Source organism: Monopterus albus, unplaced genomic scaffold, assembly GCF_001952655.1.
Source record: "Monopterus albus unplaced genomic scaffold, M_albus_1.0 scaffold16.1, whole genome shotgun sequence".
NCBI classification, from domain to species: domain Eukaryota; kingdom Metazoa; phylum Chordata; class Actinopteri; order Synbranchiformes; family Synbranchidae; genus Monopterus; species Monopterus albus.
The window spans coordinates 4004097-4028011 of record NW_018127896.1 but is presented as its reverse complement, the minus strand read 5'-3'; the positions used below and the strand labels follow the sequence as shown (position 1 = coordinate 4028011).

General features: G+C 40.4%; 1 protein-coding gene and 1 long non-coding RNA gene across 2 annotated transcripts in view; one reads left to right on the top strand and one right to left on the bottom strand.

Annotated features, from left to right (window-relative positions):
* LOC109955711 (uncharacterized) overlaps positions 1 to 23915 on the top strand; it is an 88903-nt gene that overhangs the window by 9196 nt on the left and 55792 nt on the right. The window lies entirely within an intron of this gene.
* On the bottom strand, positions 8 to 5373 carry slitrk1 (SLIT and NTRK like family member 1). Its single transcript, XM_020592122.1, has one exon. The coding sequence runs from the start codon at positions 4219 to 4221 to the stop codon at positions 2107 to 2109; it is 2115 nt and encodes a 704-aa protein (XP_020447778.1). The 5' UTR covers positions 4222 to 5373; the 3' UTR covers positions 8 to 2106.

The window sequence follows — 23915 nt, the reverse complement described above, 5'->3', positions numbered from 1 at the left end:
CACACATACATGCCAGTAGTCACACAATCTCTCTCACTCTCATTTGTCCTCACACATCTGGGGTTGCATGCCTGTGCACATGCACACAAGGGAAAGGGACAGGCAGACAAAGAAAGCAAAGGGTGAGGATTCAGCACCATGAACATCGCTAGTCTGCATACTGGGGGAAATACTGTAGGCCTATTGGAGGGAGAAAGGGGGTGGATGAGGGGGAGTTAGGGGGTGTAAGCCCATCTTACATGAATTCTGTACACTTTCATCATGGCCATGGCATCTTGGGTAGATTTTTGCCAAATTATGTTGAAAACTTAAAATTTGGAATCTTAGAGCGGGTTTTAAAGAAAATCAATTGGCAAAGTCAAAGTAAGTCACCAGCACTGAAACTGCACATCGTAATTAAAACATAAAAATAAACATAAATGCTAATTGCACATTCCTCACATCCCTTTTAGCACTGCAGAGAACTTTGGAAGTATGCCTTAAATTTGAATGTCCCTCTTTTCCAAATCCAAGTTCACTTAAAGCAGTATAAGCTAAGCAGCAGACCCAACAGCCGAGCTCTGCAAAACAGGTATTCAAGTCATGGCAATGTTTTCATGAACCCTCAAACACCATGCGACCCCGCCAAGAAGAATATTTCACATTCAAAATGATGAACTGAAAAGGCAGATATTTAATTACCTCTGCAGTGTGTGCCCCTTTTACTACCCACCTCCTATATCGCTATGCACTGGCCACTGGCTAAGTCAAGACCTCAGGATGGGGCCATTTTTTAGAAAGCAGGAATCATCCCTCAAAAAACAACCCATTTCAAGCACATTTTGTAGTAAGTACAGTGAGTTTCAGTTCTCTTATTTGGACAAGATTAGATGGCTTTACAAAAGCTCACAATATGATGAAAGTGAATCATAGCCATAAGCTTTTTTGTGGAGGAATACTTTTTTTCTGACATTAAAAAAGCATTCTAGTCTATATCAGTCTACCTGCGCTGTTAACATAGATCGAATTATACCTACATAGCTTTAGTGAAAACAATTCTTTTTCAATTGTTGAAAAAATATGATGGTATAAACCCCCCATTTAAACGACTGGTTGATTTTTTTCCTCTCTCCCAAAGCAGGCTATATTCATTAACACATAAAACCACAGAACTGTTATTTTAGCTACATTAACTTTGCAGCATAAGCATCTGAGTGACGTTAATTGGTCATGCTCATCTGCATGTCTGAATATCTGAAAGTCAACAATTGGCACACCATAAAATAACACAGTTTACATTCATAAAGGAGATGATGACTGCGCAGACATGGATTTAATCTGCACCATCTAGTACGGTATAAATAACCCCAATATTTATCGACAACCAAATGATAACAAACAGAAAATAACATGCACTGACAGCTTCACTTCCATCACTCCTTTCAGATAGTCATCAATATCCATTAGTGATTTTTTCTCTTTTCTCCAAACAAGTTTAAAACAACAAATACAAATCCTAACTGTAGGTTCACAAAAAATAGAGAAATGGCACTTTGTAATAGTCATATATAATTCTTAATATCTATATAGTCGTCATATTGATATAACATGAAAGGGTCGAGTTTGCTTCTTTGTTGGTTAATGGTGGTTATGGTTCCTCGCCGTCCTGTGTGTTGAAACCATGCGAAATATCATCATGCAGATTATGATACATCGGTCCGAGTATTTACATTTACATTCATGCGTTCGTGCACCATTCCCCGGGTCCTCGGTCTCTCATTCTCTCTCTCTCTCATACACACACACACACACGCCTTCTCCCTCGCTCTCCTTTCCTCCCTCTTTTCTTTTTCATACAGATCCGTAGTCCGATTGCGGCAATTAGCAGAACTGGGAGGAGGAGGGAGGGAGGGTGGTTTAGCCAGGGGGCTTGGCATATACATATATTAGAGTGGGGCCTGTGCAGCAGCAGACTGACTTACTTGGTTCAGCTGGAGAAAACAATACATAAAGAAGTCTGTGTTCGACTGTGACAAACAAACGCAGATGATTCTTGCCGTCGTAGTCATTTGTCAGTCTGTGTGACTGTAATCCAGTCTGGTATAGGTTTGTTGTACTAGAGTCCCTTTACGCATCGTTTGTCGTGGAGAGGTGCGTGCTGCAGTCAAAGCCCCGGTGCGCGCCCCCGTCTGCGTGATAAGGCCCGCTGTGCCAATAAGAGGAGTCACACACTGTCTGTAAGGAATTGATTTCCGAAGCGGAAGAGTTGCCGTCCCTCCGCTTTGACCTCTTTCGATTCCGCAAAATAAACACAAGCATTCCTACAACAGTGAAAGCGGATGTGACAAACACCAAGAGCAACCCGGGGACGAGCACTGAGATGGATACCCTGTTGGGCTCCAAATAAGAGTTCGAGCGCGTCCCCGAGTCCAGGGTGAAAGTGCTGTTTTTGGACAGGGAGGTGGGCGAGATTCTGTCATAGAGTTTGGGGCACATGAGGTCGTTCCGGACGTAGCGGAAATCACGTTTCCAGAACTCTTCAGGGGACTCGCACTTGAGGTCACTCACTATCACATCGGCCCCGAGCTTCTCCGTCCACTGCTTGAAGGGCACGATGTTGCACGAGCAGTCCCACGGATTCCCGTGCAAATCGATCTGTATGATTGAATTGAGCTGGTCTAAGACGCCAGCTACAGGGAGATATGGGAAATAATTATTATGCAGGCTAATTTTTGATAAAGAAATCCCAAGGAAAGCATCCACGGGCAAAGATTTGAGCAAATTGTTATTGAGGAACAGAACCCTCAGATTTGGCATGGGGCTGAATGCACCTGCCACTATCAGCTGGATGTCGTTGTATTCCAAACTGAGATATTCCAGATTCACAAGGCCCATAAACATCTCTGCTATGAGCGTATCCAGATAGTTCTTATCCATATAGAGCCATCTTAGTTCGCTCTGGTTTTGGAAAGTGCCGTTGTCAATCACCTTGATGTTGTTTCCGCCCAGATCAAGCAGGTTGAGACTGAAGTAGCCGAGTAGCTGGTTCTTTTTCACTGCGTGTATGTTGTTATCTCTCATGTTCAGTTCGTGGGCGGCCAAGGGCTTGGGTTTGAGGTTGGACAAGCTCTCGATCTTTTTGCCCTCACAGTTGACCCCGAGCCCTTGTCTGGACCCTACCAGCTTGCAGTTGCACGGCTGGGGGCACGTCATGTTGTGCAGCTGCTCTCTGTCCCCGTTCACACCTGTCACCACTGGAGTGGGCTTAGTTTTCAGCTGCCAGTTCTCTCGAGATTTGGAACGGCTCTTGGGTCCGTGGCCGCCGGCCGTCGGGGGCCCACTGGCGTCACCGCTGGGCTTGAAAGTCGTAGGACGCGTGCCCTGGGCCACAGGCTCCGAGGTCTCCTCCTGGGTGGGAGGGGCGACCAGGCTGCCGTCCACGCCGCCGCTCTGCGAAGGGCACAGATCCTCCTCTGACGTCTCGTTTAAGTCGCTCCCTTGCAGCCTGGTGGGCGCCTCACATATCACCCTTCCAATAAGCGCGTTATGCGGTATGTTCTCCAGCCATTCCTTAAGAGAAACCAGGTCGCAGTTACAGTCCCACGGGTTGTCCTCCAGCAAAACCTCCGCAATGCCCGGTATTTGTTCAAGGATCCCCTCATAAGGCAACGTTTTGATTCGGTTTCCCCGCAGGTCGAGATGCGTAATGGGCACATGTTGAAATACATTTAAAGGTAGCGCACTGATGAGGTTGTCATTAAGTATTAACACTTCAAGTTTATTTAGGTCCCTGAAAACAACGGGGTCAATATCCCTTAGTAGATTGAAATCAGCTTGGAGATATTCCAAGTCGTCTAAACCCAGAAATGTACTCTTCCTGAATGATCTTATCTTATTGTTATTGATGTGCAGCCTTTTCACTAGCTGCAATCCCAGAAAGGCGCCGGGGACAATGTCGTGCAACCCATTGTTTTCCAAATGCAAGCTCACAGCATTGTAAAAGTTGGCAAACTCGTTGGGGAAAAGCCTGGATAGAGAATTCCCGTGCAAAAGCAAGTGGTAAAACTGCGAGCTCGGGCCAGTCAAATGCTGCAGAGTGGTGAAGCTCCTTTTTTCGCAGTCTATGTGAAGATCTCCCTCTATCTCGTTACAAGAGCATATCTGCTCCTTACAAACGTCCCTTGTAACATTTTCACTAGCAACACAAAGAGCCGCATTCAGCAGAACAATCCAAAGCAGCATTTTTCAACGTGAAAAATTCATTCCTGGTTTCAAGACATACGAGCTGTGAATTTCGTCTGCATCAACACGAAAAAAAGGAGATATAGACATTTAGGGAGACGATAAGGCAGTCTTTATAACAGATCCATGCTGCATCTAACCTGCTCTTGTGCCCAGTCTTCCAGTTTGAAAATGACCACATAAACGTCTCTTTCAAAGCGACTGAATCGTCAGAGCCTCTGATAAAAATCAAAAGCAGCTAGCGGCAGTACAGTCCAACACATGCTTTGGCTTTTTCAGTTCGTTTAAGACTGACCTTGGCAGAAAAAACGAACAGATCCGTGCTCTTTTTCTTTCCCCCAGTCGTGCTGCGTGCTGCGGCGTCGGGAGCTGTTCCTTCTCCCTTGGTGCTTAATTCACACCCTGCGCTGGAGCTGTAGAGGCGGTCCCACCGCTGCAAAACACCCGCATCCCCCCTCACATCCTTCGGTGTTTTGCCTCGTTCGTTTGCGCCGTTTTTCGCCCCACTGTTGCGATTCGGAAATCACAAAAAGAGGAACGCGGAGACTGTGTTCATCCTAGCGCGGTGAAAGAAAGATCTGACACCCTCTACTGAGCTGTAATGGCAAAAATCCGTCGACTGACTGAGGGAATGCTGAGAAGAGACTGAAAAAAAATCAATCCACATAGTCCAGGGGCGAGATTTTTTTTTAAATCACACTTTACAGCTTTCCATGTGTTGGTTATTTCTCTCCAGGTGCGCAAAAATAGCTTCCTGCCACCAAACGAGTCTCCTAGTGTAATTTCTTGTTTTCACTCTTAAAGCTTGCAGCTCCATGGTAAAAGTGTCCAAGTCGGCATCGTCGAAAACACTGGTTAGATTTCACACTAGAATCGTGATACCTCAGTTCAATGCCTTGGATTGCCCCCCCCATTCTTAGAGGATTAACGGTATTTAGCGGACCTCTCCCCGTTGGTGCTACAAGCCTCCACTGTTACAGCCTTGGCTTTCGCCCCTTGCTTTGAAAACACTGTTGAATGCGGTAAAAACAATTATCCGCCACAGGCATGCCTCAGTCCAGTGAGAAACAGTTGACTATACAACAAACGATGCGTCAGTATGGCACCCTATATGCGCATGTGTGCGTGACGTTTTCTGTTTTTGTGACGAGATAAAAAGAAAGCCTTTCAAAAACAGATCTACAACTGGGAGAACAAAGAACAAGGAAATGGTTTGAACATATCCTCGTATCCCATCGATTTGTACTAAATTCCATTATTTGAGAGTGTTAAATCAGACGAAGGAGGGGCTGCACAGGAAAGTTGAGGTAGTTCTCCCCCCTACACGCATTCTCCCCCTCTCTCCCCCTCCTCCATCTGCAGTGCTCAGTTGGAATTAAGAGTAGAAAAGAAAATGAGATGCTAAGTTAAATATCCTCTGTCTCTGACATGAATTTTTGCAGAGAGAAAATGACGCACACGCACACACACGAGTGCAATAAGAGACCAGTCTAAATGAATCAGGAGATTCTAGCAAAGCATCAGCAGTGCTTGCAATAAGCAAAACATCATTAGGCCCACCTACATATGGCTGTAAAGCATTCCCATTATGATCCATTGACTGGTTATGATTTCTCCCTACCGACCTGTCTGCCTGTTGGTCTGACTGTTTGTCAGCTAGCCTGCCTGGCTGTTGGTTCATCTCCTATACTATCTCACACATTCATGCATCAATAATTATAATTCAATTATAAAATATAACGTGTTATTCTGCCAATGATTATTCTGCATAATGAATTAGTTTACCTTTGATACTTTAAGTTCATTTCACTTTTAATTTTGCACTCTCACTCAGGTCCGATTTGGAATGCAGGACTTGTGTATTTTTTATTTAAGTACAATTCTTCACCTATTGAGGATTATACAGCTTTATCCCTATACATATTTTCTCTCTGTTGTCCATCCTTGAACTACCTTCAGGGTAAAGCTTGCTCTTCCCTGCATCCAGGATGTAGTTGTTGTGTTTAATGGATGTTTTGCTTGCTGACTTTCAGATTGGTGTGACATCCTGTTGTGGGGCAGATCAAAGTAAGCCACAATGTGTTCAAGCTAAACTCAGTAACCAATAATCAATCTGGGTTCCTGGTGTGCAAAAAGCACACAGAGGCTGAGGGTGAATGGTCATGTGACTGAGCCAAAGACACATCACTCATTCAGACTAATTAATTGGATGTTGGACATGTGTGTGGGTGCATGTGGGTGGCCAGGGGACTTAATGTAGAAGAGGGTGTTGGAGAAGAGTCCTGCTGGTGCATGCTCCCTGGCAGTCTGTAATGGGCACCCCCTGCATTCATGTGTCATGAATACTCTTATTTGGAGTAGATGGGGGGTATAATATTATAAACACAGCTTAGTCATGCTTGAGAATCTTGTTTCAGCTAAAAGAACAAGAATAGATAAACAGTTCTGACTCTTATTTAGCTAGGTTCTCATAGGCCAGACATAATCCCCTAAACAGGATAAATCACATTTGTATCAGAGAAAAAAAAACCTTATCTTGGAGTCAAAACTAATTGGATTATGAAAATAAATGTATCCCAAAGAATAATTGCATGCAGCTCAACATCATGATGTGATGCAGATACTCTCATGTTGCATTAGTGTGATACGGGGCCAGAGGAGCTCAAACATCCTTTGCATCTGAATCTGGGCTCACAGTGTAACTCGGGTTCTGGCAAGTTTGTTCATTTCTTTAGGTTTTATTATGATATTGACAAGTATATGTTGTGAACCTTTGCCACATACTGCAGCATTTGTAACCTCAGCTTGTTTGTAATACTCACCTATATATGGGCCTTTATACAGATATACCTGTGACAGTAAGAGTTTACAAAATTCCCATAAAACTATCACCATTCGTGATCCCAGTGGTGGATGTAACTAAGTACATTTACTCAGGTACTGTACATGGCTTCCTTTTTATGCTACTTTATAGTATAACATGTATTTTTCTGCTATATTTCAGACAGAAATATTGTGCAAATGTTTTTTTTAAATAGCCAAACCTAGTTTTTGTCTTTTCTTGCTTCATTATTCTTCATTATTCACTAGCCCCACATTGAGCAACTACAACAGTAAAATGCTGCATACACATGAATGCATCAGTAATAATCTAATAATGTTAGCTATAATATCAGGCCCAGGAGACATTTAGTCCATTTAGCTGACACTTGACTCAACACATGAGTAGGATTTTGAATGCAGGACTTGTAATGGAGTGTTTTACCAAAGTAAAACTCAAGTGAAAGGTCTGAATAGTTCTGATCCTTTGTTAAAAACAAAGATGCTTGATTGTTGTAGAAGCTGCCTGTGAACAAGAACCTTTACAGTTACCTCATGTAAGCGATGGACTACATGCTGTATTTGTGAAAATACATGATGTTCAGTATGTGTCTTGAGGGTAAATGCCAATTTGGAACCCACAATAATAGTCTAGTGGCTGTATTTTATGTTATTATTATTCTATTTTACTAAGTATGTTTTTGATGGTTTTGTCCATTTTTGACTTGATGTTTAATCTAATATAGTTACTGACAAGCAGGAGTAACTGTTATGCTCCATCTTTGAGATAATTGTACAGCTTCATGGAATCCAACTATTCAATTGGTGTAATAGTGACTACTTTCCAAATGCTTTTTGTAATTGCTTTTTGTATGGTGTAGTCTACATAGAGCAAAATCAACACTAAAGTCAATCAATAGCATTCAATCAGGCAGCGATGTGATGCTGCAAGATTGCTTGCAATTCCCCTTTTTCGTTCTGCCACTCAGACTTGGTGGATAATTTTAAGCAGCCAATAACTAGCAGTCATTAGTCATATGTGGTACAAAGTAGCATGTTTGTCATCGCTTGATCTATTTTATGTCACCTTGAGTAAATGTATTTGTCAACAACTTGTTTTTATGACAAAATGTGGGTGCTTAGAGACACTTTGCATACCTGTTTAATAAAAACCCTTGGGATCTCCAGTTAATCCTTTAAAGAAGCCTGGGATTTTATCAGGCTAAGCCTCTATGTTTTCTGCTTGACCTTCCTTCAGGCTTGCATTGAAGACATTTTTCTTTCTACAATAATTCAAATGTTTGTGAGTATGGGAGAAAAACAACAAATGTTGCTGCTAAATCTAAACCACTCAAGTAGTTTGCATCAAATCATCTCATCAAACAGCAAATAAGATCTTTGCTCTTAGCATTCGGATCCCCCACTGAGATTTTTAGATTTTATGTTGGGAGAGGGTGGGGAGCTAACACATGCTACAGCAACTCTGCTCCACTCTCCTCCAGATGTGCACGCTTCATCTTTGGAAGAAGAGTTTTCTCCCAGGGCTCCAAAGGCAGGAGGTTTTGAGAGACTAAAATACTCTAGAGGTCATTACAGAAGGGTTAGGAGGCATGTTGCACTTGTTTTCAAATCAGCATGTTCAGCTCAGTAAGGCATGGCTTTTGGGGCTTTGTGGTGATTCATGCACTGGGAGTAAATAATGTCTGATCAGTGAGTAGATTAGCTGAACTGGAATAGGGCAGGGCTGTTACAAAAGTTTAAATGTTATCTGACATCCTGCCAAGCATTTTAGTTTTTATATTTAGTAACAAGCCAGATAATGACTTCAGCCAAAGTAGATGTAGGTTAACGAGTATGATGTCACTGTGTGATCATCTGTAATCATGTTTAAAATAGCTCCACTGAGCTAAACAGATCATACTGTACAACAGTAACAGAGGTGTTTTATGTGGGGCTGAGAAGGGGGTCTTCATAAAAACGTTTTGAGTTTTTTTTTTTTTTTTTTTACATTTTGCAGATGTGTCATGTACAGAAAAAGATGGGTAAAGTGCAGACTAAAAGTCAATTCAGCCATTGGCAAAAGCACCAGCACCACTCCCAGTGTATCGACCAGTGGTGCTGTACAGGGAATCAGCAGAATGTGCGACTGTAAATCTATGTGCATCTATCCACAAACTTCATTCAAACCAACCCCTCCCCCTGTCATTACCATCAACACAACTCAGCCAAATTGCTGAAAGTCAGCTGGGAATTCATTGAAGCAGTGGTCAGTGGAAAACATGTATGTCTGAAGTCTGAATGAGCAGATGGCATTTAGTTACATGTTGCACATAAAACAATTTTCTTTATAAGGTTTGTGTGAACACCCAGTCCTCACAACATGACAAGAGTCTGACAGTAGTGTTAGTCACTTGCCCTAAAGGAGAACAATTTAATTATAGCTCTGAGGCACTAAACTGAGGCCTCATGTCATTGCAGTGTGTATCACTGCTGTGTCCTATAGCCACAGTGTGCTTTAAAAATCAGTGAAGAAGAAAGGGATAAGTTATCGCTTGCAGATTTGAATTTTATATTTGGTAAACAGCCAATATTTATTATTGGCAGACTTGGAATATTGGGCAGATGGGATGTTTTGTGATTGGAAGGCTGCTGGCATTGCATTGAAATCATTCATGCAAGGGTTTCATATTTCTTAAGTGCAACCTGCTAGTAAAAAGTTACTTGAAGTCAGCTCTGCATTATTACAGTGCCTGAAAGTTGACTATTTGAAAGAAAGGTTGTATAAAAGCATCAACACTTGATCAGAAAGCGATGACGTACATAAATGACTGATAAGAATACAATACAAGATTTACAGACAAACAAATCACTACATCAGACAAATCACATATAGTGACACAGTATATAGTGAATATGATGATTCACGTCATGCAGTGTGTTGAAAGTGCCAAAGACAGCCTGGTTTAGATAGTAAGAAGTCTGTTGGCATAAAAATAGTAATACTCTTGTTTTGTGTCGATGTTATTTTAAACAACATTTAATCGAGATTTAGGGAAATATAAGTATTTGATCAGACCCATTATAGGAGATACCCAGTATTAAAGAACAGGGATCTGGACCAAAGCAACCTTCCTGGTGTTGCTCCAAATGCAAAATTGTTAATGTCCTTCATGATCAGTCCTTTATATCTGGCTTGATTTACTGTACGTAGACCGACTTTGTCAGTGTGGCATAATAAATTTGTATATTTTCAAATGAAAGATTATCCAGCGTGTTGCCCCTCACTACATTCCATTACACTACATAGTTGGCAGTTTAGAAAGGCATTGATTCAACTGTATGAATATTTTGAGAGATGCAGTTTGTGGTGCTGTTGAATTGTGTTGCACTGTAATGGCAGGTGTTTATATTAATTTGTCCACCCCATTTCAATCAGCGAGGTAAGTCTGAATAACAAAAACACCTCTCTGTGTAGTGCAGTGCAGTTCAACAGCCACACAAACTACATTTTCCAATCGAGTGCATGCGATCATGCATGAATGTGTAGTTTCTCCAAACATTTTTCTCTTTTATATATCTGCCTGTATTTAATATTTCATTTTAAAAGCCCAAATTGTGTTTGAGGGGCCGTGCTTTATGTTATTCAGCAAATGACATGTCAGTTTTTGAAGCCTCTTAAGCATTTGGGAAAGGCGCAGAGACACATCCTCCTTCTTCTCGCTTTCTCACTGTGTTACTTCACAGTATGTTTTTACCAGTTAGAATTTTAACACATTCCCCAGTCAGGTCAAAATCAGCTCAGAAATCTGCACTGAAGCACATGATTTAGTGACAAGATGAGACATCTCTATAAGTAACAGAGCCCGGGTCATATTCTTTCAGATGCCACAATTAATGCCATCGTGGTCTGTTGCCATGGTAGCCAGTTCATCTCTGCTGAATTAGTGCTTTTTTTTTTCTTTCTCCTTTTGGAATAGATATTTAGCAGGAGTTCATGAGAAGCCCTGATTTCATAGTAATTGGAAAGAAATCATATGAAGAGAAATCCCCCTATAAACCCTTTATGATAAATGAGGACAGAAGAAGAAGTTGCTTGTCTGGATTGTGTGGCTGGGAAACAGAAAATACTCACAATGCACCAAAAGACAGTATATGCACATTGGGGTTAACTTTGCAGCCCAAAAGCATGGACAAAAAGTAAATGTCAAAGAGGATCTGTCTCTTTCTCTGGCAGGGCTTTTACTGTTATGGTTTCTTTATAAGTAATCACAAGTGAAGAGTGTAAGAGTCGGAATCAGATTACAGATCTAAGATAAGAAAAGTGCTTTGGTTTTAAGTTCACATCTTCATTAAGGGTCAAATCGTTGGAGAGTTTATGACATGTCAGCAATGAGATCTCTCCTCCAACATCTGTTCACTGTGACCTGAAAGCCAAATCCAAACTGTATTACAAGCACTTCTTTCTCTTTCAAGCTCACAGTTTTGGGGGAGGTGAACTGTGCTTGCTGACAAGATCCTGTCCAACATGACATTTACTTATTTCAAGTTTAATGATCCTGACAGCCTCAGAGCCCAGGTTGGGCATCCTCTGAAGAAATACATATGATTGAATCTCTAATGTTATCTTATTCTGTAACAACATCTACAGTATGTGATTTATAATAAATGTTTTACAACGTTAATTTTACTCCAGTGAAATCCTCCACATCTCCAGTAGCAAATAACATGTCGGATGGTGTATGAACATTCAATTAGACCTCATCAAACAACATCATCAGCTGGCAAAATCAATAGGCACTAAACAAGTCAGGTTGACCATAAATACCAAGGAGCCATAAAAATTCTGCAAATAAATGCTTTTAATTCTAGCCTTGTAATGCCACCAACGAGTTTATTGTTACCAGCCTGCTCATACAAACATACATATATTTATGCACTGTGGATCACTGAGGCAGTTTAATGGTCTTCTCAGCACACAGCAACCTCCCCCTCGCTGTACATATAATGGAGTGGTAAGCATTGGGTCTGAGAAATGACAGCTACATAGGCTACATAGGTATAGATTTGTTTTGCCCATTTGTGCAGGAGGTAATGACTACAGCACTCTTGTTGTGTTCCCAAGAGGAAATGTTTGAAAAGCTTGAGTTCTTTCATCTTGTCACTTGTCCACAAGAGAAAATTGTTCATCCATTTGGTTTAAAGCATGTTTTTACATGGGCTTGCTTGAACGGAAGATGGAAAATACTTATACAACTGCAAAGTACATTTGTGTTTTATTTGTCTTTACCCATAGACAGAAGAGGAAAAAATCAACATAGTGTCAGAGTAAAATGCTGGGCCAGCTTCAGTGCACCTTGGCTCCTTTGGTGTTTGGATGGTGGTAGTGGAGAGTACTGTCTAACAAGTCTGCCCAAAATCTTCAATCACAGCTGTGTCCTTTTTTCATGCACTTCTCTCTGTGCCCTGTGATGCCAGCAAATGTTGCATTGAGTGATTTTCATTTTGCCACTTATATCCCAAACTATTTCACAAATGCAGCATTATTAAAGTGGTAAATCTCAATCAGAGCTCATTGTTTACTTTGCCTTCAGTTATGCAATTAAGAGCACTGGATGTTTTAGGTTTCAGCAATTTCATGAAACTAGACACTTTACTCAGAAGACATTCAGTCATTTCTTCTTGGTCAAATAATGTATGATGGTAGAAAAGCAGGCTGTGCTCTGTTTGAATGGTTTCTGGGCTTATATCCAAGGTTTTTAATCCTCATTTCATTGTGCACTCAGTCTACCAAAACTAATGCCTGCATGCTGTGTTGTAGCCAGTTTTCATGTGAACTGTGTGCTATAGCTCCTGTAGTTAGGCAGATGAAAGGTTGCACCATATGCGTATTTGATGCATATAAAGTGTAGATACTTTCATCTCTGCATTGTTAGATACATGACCTTTTTATGCAAAACATATGGATGTCTTGTCTTGTATTAATGAATCAAATTCAAATAGATTCCTCACTTTCTCAGACACCTTCAAAGGTTGAGACTTGGTTTTCGGGTTCAGGTTAGAATTAGGTTTAGGTTGGTGGAATAGTAGTGGTTAGGCAGTTAGTTGTGATGGTTAAGGTTAGGGTTAAGGGCTAGGGAATCCGTTAGATCAATGAATGTCCTCACAAAGATATTTATACAAGTGTATGTATGTGTGTGTGTGTGTGTGTGTGTCAATGAGGATAGCAAAGAAGTCCAGGGATGATACTGGAGAGAAGCTAGGTTGCTCTGGTTTAATTTCACATGAGTGAATAAGGCATTAAAGTAATGCTGGAGTGGCACCTGTAACAAAAAGAAATGAAGACAACAATTGGCTGCTGAGTGGTTCCTCACAAAGAAAATACAAATACATAGAAATTACAAGAAACCGAGGTCCTAAAAAGGACGGCACCAATTATTTATAAACGCAACTGAGGTGATAAAAACTAAAATTGAATTGCCGTCACAATTGTGTAAAAAAACTAAAACGACAACAAAAACACCACAAAAAAGATTCAGTGGTTCATTCTCAAGCACTAGCCACCATACCGGCACTTGTTACTTTAACCCATCTAATCTCATTCTTCAACAGCTGCAGCTTTCTCAGTGATATTATTTAATGATCCAGGCTAAGGGGAAATCAAAAAAGAGAGAAATGCTGACATTTCAGACACCACCTGTGGCTGCATCACAATGATTGGCAGAATAAATTAATAAGTCTGAGTAATCAAGTGGAAGGTTTATTCTCAATATATACTGCTGGAAACCAGATAACCACCAAATACAAATATAGTGAATGTAACACTGTATTCTATAGGAATTACAAACTTGGACAGTGAAGGTGACTGTGGACATGAGACATGGTATATGACACACAGTTCTTGACTGTGAATCATTAACAGTATTTAGTTCAGCACCATGGAGAGTGACACAATAAAAACAGAGTTGTGGATGGTGGTGCAAATCCTTGATTGCACGTATACCATTACCATAAAGATAAAAGATAAATCACCTTTATTTGGCCAAGTATGTTACACACAAGGAATTTGTTTCCGGTACAAAACCATTATATAGAATTTTAACACTGTTACTATAAATCAGAACTATGGACAATGACACAACATTTTTAATTCAAGACCTAGCAGAGTAAAACACCTCGTTTTGATTCAGAATGGACAGTGACGCATAATTCTCAGTTAAGATACAGAGACAGTAACAAGCAGAACCATGGACAGTAACATGTAAACATTGATTCAGCACCATTGATTGTGATGTACAACTCACATTGTAGTACCATGGACAGTAACGGTGAATGTTTCAGCACCATGGACAGTAACGATGTATGTTTCAGCACCATGGACAGTAACGATGTATGTTTCAGCACCATGGACAGTAACGATGTATGTTTCAGCACCATGGACAGTAACGATGTATGTTTCAGCACCATGGACAGTAACGATGTATGTTTCAGCACCATGGACAGTAACGATGTATGTTTCAGCACCATGGACAGTAACGATGTATGTTTCAGCACCATGGACAGTAACGATGTATGTTTCAGCACCATGGACAGTAACGATGTATGTTTCAGCACCATGGACAGTAACGATGTATGTTTCAGCACCATGGACAGTAACGATGTATGTTTCAGCACCATGGACAGTAACGATGTATGTTTCAGCACCATGGACAGTAACGATGTATGTTTCAGCACCATGGACAGTAACGATGTATGTTTCAGCACCATGGACAGTAACGATGTATGTTTCAGCACCATGGACAGTAACGATGTATGTTTCAGCACCATGGACAGTAACGATGTATGTTTCAGCACCATGGACAGTAACGATGTATGTTTCAGCACCATGGACAGTAACGATGTATGTTTCAGCACCATGGAAAGTAACAGTGTATGTTTTGGCACCATGGACAGTGAAACAAGTAGTTGTTTTAGAAAATGCTCCATATATAGTTCACCATTTAATATGTGTGTCCATTAACAACAACAGTAACAGTGTCAGAATTTATGTAGATGAATTGGCTCTATGAACAGCAACATTCTTAAACTGGGCATTTTATAGATGCAAAAATGACTGCTGTGCAACACTTGACAGTAACAAGGTAAAATGATTTATTACTGTCATAAATTTAGATTTTCTGCTCAGTATATTTGCAAATAATATCAAGGTTTGGGGGATGATGCATCATGAAACATACTTTTCACAGACTTTCAAGGATAATAAATCCTGTTGCAATGAATGCTACAGACATCAGATCATAGTGGAATGTGTAATAAAGTGACTATAATTTACTAAGGTAAGTTTTGTGGTGCTCAAAAAAAAATAATAACATGGAGACTCATACAATTTATTTATTCCACTCCAGTGACAATGGTTGATTCAGACCCTTGAACAATGAGAAAAGTCATGTAGTTTGATGGACAGTTGTACACATTCAGTGCCAGAGACAGTGAAAATAAATTCTGAATTTAACACCATGGACAGCCATTCATGATTCAGCACTGTGATCATAGACAATGAAAATAAAATTTGCTTTGTTTTATGTCACAGGACGGATTAGTTTTGCATCCGTCATGGTAAGCTGTTGAATTCAATTAAATCCCCCATAGTGGAAAAACACACCAAGAGACTTGCACTGCTGATGCGTTTAACTGAATTGAAAAAAAAAACACAGTTCCTTTGTGGGAAATTAGGGAATCAGAAGGACAGTACCCAGAAGACTGATAGCAGTAAAGACATTCAGATAAGATTTGATTCCAGGCTAGACAAGTTCAACTACTCAGTCAAAGCTTCCTTTGAATTATTGAAAAGCCGTAATTGAAAATTTCCACTCTTTCTTTGTTGCTTATAACCCCCATTTAAACAGGCAAGTAAGATTAAGGCTAAGATTAAGAGAACTTTCTCATTAACTGCGATGCCTGGGGAGTAGCTGTAGTACTTCCTAATTGAGACACTCTAAGAGTGGGAGAATATATTGGGAGGGGCCTGTTGGGGTTTCATTCCAGGGAGGCACAGGCACATGTTAGAGTGAGTTTCCCAACTGTAACAGGAGCTCCTTCAAAAGATGGAGAGTTGGAAATAATACTGAAATGATCTCATGAAATGGAAGCACTCTCTGCAGAAAGCTCGAATGGGATTAAGGGATGTAAACATCTACTTAGATACAGTGCGGTGCTTGCCAGAGCTTATTGCATGTTTACACAGTAATGAATGCAATAACATGCTTAAAAGTAAAATTACCGACTCCGGGACACAGTATAGTGGGAATTATGTACTGATTCCTACCCTTGAGCTCTACAGTTAGATAGTAGAAGCTTGCTGAATTTACTACATGCAAAAGCAGTATTTCATTATGCTGTGCATCCTCTGGACAAGCACAGAAACTGAGGCAAAACCCAAATGATTAGTGATTAATGAACTTATTATACACAACAGGTTGGAATTATAATTCCCTTACAAAAAGTATTGGATGATCAGTGTGAGATTAAATCCTTAAAATTATTGTTGAAAAAAGTTGTTTTGTTTTTTTTTTGCAAAAGACCAAACATCAGCTTTTCTTAATGGATACTTGCATCCGGGGCCATCCATGAAACTTGGATCATTTCCAGTCATGATTAATTTTAGTTTGCTTCAACACATTTAAAACTGGTATCAGTTATGATTTGGCGACCATTTAATTAGACCTCCACACCGAATCCCCTGCACCGTCTATCAAGCTTCAAATGACAGAGCTCAAAGGTTCACAGATAAAGTGGGTGTTAAAATCCCTCAATCAAAAGCCACAGTGACCTTGGGATTTAAGTAATGGTAATTTAATTTAAAATCAGTGTCTAATTAAGGCATCACTCCAGACAGGCGATCGTGTCTTTCTTTAAGGCCTTAAATTGTCCCGCAGTGTGTGAATAATGCAGGTTCATCAGTAAATCTTTTTGTTCTTTCTGAGTGATGCACTGCCAAACCCTGGAGCTTGATACAGGATAAAAAGCATAAAATCCTCACTGAACGCACAGTTCTTCATCTTTAACCATTTGGAGTAAATCTGAGCCACAACTACAGTAATATGCCAGTGAACATTTTCTGAAACTTGTCTCCATGATCCTTATTACTACATAAAGATGTTGAATTCTCTGTGGCAAAGGATTAGACATGCCTGCCTTGCACCATCTATGCAAATCCTAACAGGAGACTGTAGCTCAGAGCACAGGCAATACAAATAAATAAAACTCAGGGGCACTGGAGTTCTGGTGCAGAAGGAATTCTGAAAATAAAAAAGGCTGTAGGAAGAAGACTAAAGCTGGGTTTGACCCCTGTCAAATTATTAACTTTTTGTATGCGTTTGAGCTGTACACATGCATGTGTCTGTGCCTGCACAGCTGTGTGGGTGTGTGTGTGGGTGCATGTGAACTTGTGTGTGTGTCTCCATGTGGATATCAATCAATCTGATGAGCTGTAGTTCACCTTCAATCTAGTGCAGAGCTCTGGAGGCTGTGTTACAAGTGAGGTGTCAGTCTGTAGGAAACAGCTCCTCCAGCCTCAGGTGTCATGTGGACAAGAAGACTTTTAAATATGATCATAGACAACACACACACACACACACACACACACACACATCCTCATGCAGTCAACTTCTCCTGCATTTGTCACGTTTTTGTTTTGTTATGTTTGTGCATTTGTTCTACTCATGTCATCATTGCCCTGTATTGCCCTATGTTTTGCTCTGTGAGTCCATCACACTGCAGGTGTTTTTGCTGATGTGTCACCCTGTGATGACCTAACATGGGCAGTACAAGAAAATCCAACAACATTTATTTAATTCGCTCTGCAGCTACAGAACTCTGATCATGTTCTTTTGCTGCTCTGATATTGCTCTAAGTTAACATCATGATCATTTTACAAAAACATCCACTGAAATACTTCTGTTCTTTAAGTGTAATTTTGAAGAATGTTTGTACCTTTGGCCTTCCTCATCTTTGCAGTTTTCTAAAGTCACTGATCATTTTTCGTCCAGTTTGCTGTTGTCAGGACACTATTGTGTGTGCACATCATTAGAGAAACCTACCTAATTAACAGGTTTGCTGCACAGGACCGTGATGTACAGTACAGTACAGTGTATGAATGACAGTGTTGGTGTCATAGTTCATAGATACCTTTGTACACACATAGAGCCAGTTCAGTTCAGTTTTATTTGTATGCCTGCAGATTGTTGTTGTGAATTAGCGCTATACAAATAAAACCGAATTTGACTGAAAAAAGTATAGACATTAAAAGGGAACTCTGGCAATTTAGCATTCACACAAGCTGCATTTAGAGCCTAGCAATGAGAATTTTATTTTTTGAGGTAGCGCAGCATAAAGGACATCCCTGCAGAGACAAAACACAGGGATTTAACACAGTAGCCAGTGCTACACAATCAACTATCACTATGCTACCCTCTCATCTGTCTTCACTGCACTTTACACTGCTCGAGTGATAAATCATCACAGCAGTAGGTGAAATGTCAATCTACAGTAAATGGCATTTCACCTTTGACCCCTTGTCGGTGGGATGCGCACATGGGCAGATGAATGAAGATGGATGGTGTAGTGGACTTAGTTTATTGTCCAGTAGCAGCTGCAGTAGTTCATTTAAATGGAAAAGAGAGGACTGATGTAATACCAGTGTGTTAAATGGTCAAATATGGAAAAGTACAAGAGATTAAATCTTCTACAGTGTTGTAATATTATGTGCAGTATGCAAATACTTTACCAAATGGATAGGTTTAGTGGGACTATAAGGTGTAGATTACACAGAATCATATCTATAGGGAAATCCTAATTAGAGAGAATGTGAGACAGCAATTTTACATGAAATCTTTAAATAAGGATGATGGCGAAATTATTGAGAAAAAAAAACAACAAATACAAATTAGCATGAGTATATTGCAATAATTTGCCCATTTAATTCATGCTCTCTAGATCAATAAAATAAAGTAATGACACTTTCGGGCTCAGTTGGAGTGGTTCCATTGCATTGATTTCAGAACTACAGTCTTCTGGTAGTCTTTCACTACAACTGCACCAATCATTCATTTGTACAAGATTTCATTTTGAAAGTAACTGCAGCAGACTTAATCATAATGGATGATGGATGGGGAAAAAATCAATTGTAGCACAGAGGAGCAGAGTGTGATAACAGAATGAAAAGCTTTTAGATGTGCCTTTTAATAGGGGCAGTCTCAGCATTGATGCACTAATCCAAGTAGGCTACATGTCGGCACACGTACATAAGGGTGTACAATCATAATTGTGATTCATTTACAGTGGTAGAAGTGCTCCATTTTCTAATGCATCTATTATTTAAAGATAAGGCCCTGTAGACATGGCTTAACAGATCGTGGTGTAAAAAATGAATGCAAACCAAACTGGAAGCACGCATATGAATACATGGGTCCTCCTGTGTGTGTGTCCTGTTTCCACTTCCCTCTATTTCGAAGAAGTGTTTGCAAACTTTGGGCTTTTTGGCTTCTCTATAATAGATGACAATCACAACAGTAGCCTCGAAGCAGAACTGCTCCTCTGAGATAGGGTTACTGTAGAGCCCGTCCAACGCTGGGCAAAATGTGTTTAGGAGGGAACTTTCTCACAACACAATTTCTGTTTGCTTTGAGATCTCTTGAGATTAGAGACCCTGTACAGATTGTGAAGGCAATTTAGTACACATACCTAAATATATAAGTGTGGGGCTGTACCGTAGGGGGACCACTTCTGTATCTCTGAAATAGGCGAAGAGAAATCCTAGTTGTGCCGTGAAAATTTTGGCCTTTTTCATATTGTGTATACCCAGATAGAGTGTATCTACTGTGCATATAGGGTGGGGAATATGGTAACACTGTTTTGGTAACAGGGCCTCACAAGATCAGAATGCCAGTGCCATCATAAATACATTCCACAGTTTTCTCTCCCCCATTGTGGGATTAATTATGTGAGTAATATTCAATTGTTCTTGATTTCCTGGTTGTTTAGTCTCTACTGCTGTTCCTGATCCTGTCCAATGCTGCGTTGCCCTGTTTTTAGGTGCCTTCAATTTGCTTATTTGTGCTGTGTAAAATGTAACATTCTGATGATGCTACTTTTATCCTTGTGCATCGGTCCTAATGCTCTGTTGCCTTTATGTAACTTTTTATTTTAAGACTAATTGTTCTTTGTTACTATGTACTTACGTACGCATGCACCGTGCGGAGTGGCAGCAAGTTACAGCAGCTGTGTCCTCGTTGTGTTCTTTCCTGTGTTTCTATGAAGTTCTGTTCTTATGTGTCTGTTCTTATGGTGTTATTATTGGTTGTTCTCTATTGCTGCTGTAACACAGAAATTTCCCCACTGTGGGATCAATAAAGTACCTACTGTACTCTACTCTACTCTACTCTACTCTACTCTACTCATGTTCCAAGATAATTCAACAGCCCATCGTCCCAAAACAGACAAAAATAGAATTGGGTGTCTGGAACAGTTCTCCTTCTGCCCCTGCTTCTTTTGCTTCAGTGTTGAACTAGTAAATTTGAACTAGTAAAATGTGGCATACCGGCAGCTCTGATTTTCTGGCTTCAAAATCCAAAACATCAATATGACATCACTACCATGCACAAATATGCCCTAGTAGAAAGCCCCATTGGAAGCATGTACTATGTACCAATAATGAAAGGGTGCCAAGGATGGAGCCTTGGGGAACACCACAGGTCAGTGGGCCCAGTGAACTGCAGGCAGCACTAAGCATGAGTTAAATCCATCTAGGGCAGTACCTCTGGTTTCAACCCACTTTTCAAGGTTATACAGCAAAATTCTAAAGTAATAAATCCTGAGCTGAGATCAAGTGGAAAAACTGACAGTTACCAGCATCAGATGTTAGCAAAAGACCATTTGGTTATTTTAATTAGAGCCGTTTCAGTTCTTTGAAGTGAAGAACCTGATTTATTTGCAAAAATGATCCACTTTGAGGAAAACACTTTTTCCTAAAACTTTTGATAAAATGGTAACTAGGAAGTTGAAAAAAGTCTAAAATGTTTGAAATTGGGAGGATTAAGGGCAAAGTTTGCTTTCAGATTACTGAATAATACTTCAAATGTCACCGTCTTATGAATTCACATATTAGCCTTTAAATTGTCAAAATACCCTGTATTCAAGTCAGAAGAGAAATTTTGCATTGCTGGTGTTAAACATGCTTGTCATAAATCCTCTCATAATCCCAAGTGTGATTTGAAAATTCTTGCTAGCTAATTTATGGGAAATAGACATGATGCTGAGAAAACGTGTGCTACAGACTTGTTAGAGATGTCATTCAAAATGTCAGACCCCTAAGTGTAGACAGAACCATCAATATTTTATACTACATGTGCAGGAATGGTGAGAGGAAATATTCAGGGTCTATTATTTATTTATTTGTTACTGCCTTTTATTCTCAGCACATATTTCTTTAAGGCCTACTCTCTGAGATCTTTTTGCTGTGTGTATCATCTTGTTGGAGTATCTTGTGGCAGATCCAACAGTAGATACAGCAACAGAACAGTGGGGAATAAACCTGCATGTAGGTGAAAAACGAGATAAACTCAGTAATGTAATGGCTGTTAGTCAAACCATTTGACAACTGCATTATTCAAATGACAAATGCAGCAGAAGGCTACTCTAAAACATCCCACATGTGGTGGCTTGACAATAGAATTCATTCATCTTTGAGCTCACATTACTGTAAGTGTCTGTGTTTAGTTTTTTTACACAGTACAATGGAGGATGGAGAGATGCAAGATGGCATGAAAAATGAGTAGGGACAGGTTGAAACCTGGGCTTTGCTTAGTGCCTGTAAACAATTGTAGCTTAAGTGGAGCTCAGGGAAGGGTAAAGTACTAGAGTGTGACCAGTTTGAATACGTCCACAGAGGCACTTTACATGTTTAGTATCAATGACAAAGATGGAGCAACACTAACAAGGGCAGCAAATACAGGCCGTTTTCTCAGTCTAGTCTAAATCTCCTGAATTATTTCTGTCCTGCTTAAAACATTTTATGATAGCGATAAAATCCATAAGGACCCATATAAGGGACATGGGATCTACACATACCTCTATCACACTGCAACAAGTACAAGGAAGTATTCATGAAGGACAGCCATGCTGAATCCTCTTCACTATTGAACTGTGTTCATGCTTTTTGATGTAAAGTAAATTCAACCTCTGCCAAAACCTCCACCATCCCCCGCCCAACCTTAACCCTCCAGACATGCATCCAGTCCTGTTCTTTATATAGCTTTAGAAAGTGTTCATTTGAACGGGCCCCGTTCCATCATAATGTATGGCAACAGTGTTTCAGTAAAAGGGCTTTTACTTTGATAGTTCACTACACGTTGCTTGATCAAACCACAAGGGCAAATATTCCGCAACATCTCCAAAGTGAAGAACTATTTTAAGAGTGCCGTTTTCCAAATCTCCACCATTTCTAAAGGTAGTGTGGGAGGATTTTTGAACAGAGGGGCTTCCACAGAGGCCACAGATTATTAAAATAATGCACTACACACTGTAATTAAGACTAAAATTTCATTGAAAACCCTATGTGTGCATTGTATACCCATGTTATTCATTTCAATATGTTTCGTAAATAATGAATTTGTTTCTGTTCAATATATTGAAATTTATTATTAAGTGTACTCACAAAAAGACATGTAGCATTACATGAGAAAAGTCCGAGCTTCTGTGTGTTTTGTCAGCTTCATTTTGCTAATGACATTTATTTATTCAAATACTGATCATTCAAAAGGAAGAGGAGCTTGAGAAAGAAAAGAAAGTTTGTGTAGGGGTCAGTCTGTGACCATTTGTAAGCCAGTGAAATAAATCACAGAGGCAGCAGATCATTACATTGTTGTACTGAAGCAGAGTCACAAGGCCAAGTGTTTGATTTGGAATTAAAGTTGACTCTGGTGACATGTTTCCAAAGAAATCCCCTTAAGATAAATGCTGAGATGGACTAGTGGATCACTCCTTTGACACATAGTATAGGTCTTGACCAATCATCATCACTGTTGACAACTCTGTCTGTGTGTGTGTGTGTGTGTGTGTGTGTGTGTGTGTGTGTGTGTGTGTGTGTGTGTGTGTGTGTGTGACCTATCTGTGTCTGTTCCACACAGTGAGCCGTGGCACTTTGCACAGATGCACATACACTTTTTGTTCATATGAAGTCTGCCTGTTCCCTGCCTTTACAGCCACACTCAAACACTAAGGCACACACTGAGACCACTTCCCTTTCTCATTTTCTCTCTCAATCACCCTCAGTCCTTCCTACTCACCCTCTCTTTCCCCTTTGTTTTAGCATAAAGCCTTCATGTGTCTCATTTCTTTCTCACCATGTGGGCTCCATCTGTCAGCCCAATGTGGATTCAACTCAAGCTGGGACTGCGAGCCTGAGAGCCTCTTTTCCCTTCAAATTTGTTTCAGTACCCATAATGCCACGCCTCTGGCTCTGCCCTGGCTGATTGGCTGCAAACCGTGGCCAAGGCCACCTTACCTGACCTCACACCAAACACTCCAGTGCTGGCTGTGCTGTACGACACAGTGGCACCACCCAACACACTGCACTTTCAGGTACTTGGCCTGTATAGGTTGTTGAGTGTGTATGCATTATGCAATGTATTATCATATTACTGCGCGAGGTAATGTTTCATAGAGAGCCAAAGTGCAGATATCCTGGGCAGCTGCCCCGTAGCATCGAACGGGTGCATGCATTTGTTTGTTTTCTTGTCTGACTATGTGTTTGAGTATGGACTGTGCGGGCAGTGCAGGCTACGGTGCCATCCCGCTGAAGCACAGGTCAATAATTCACC

Coding starts and splice junctions, on each gene's coding strand:
- slitrk1 (XM_020592122.1), bottom strand. CDS start 4,221: ATGCTGCTTTGGATTGTTCTGCTGAATGCGGCTCTTTGTGTTGCTAGT.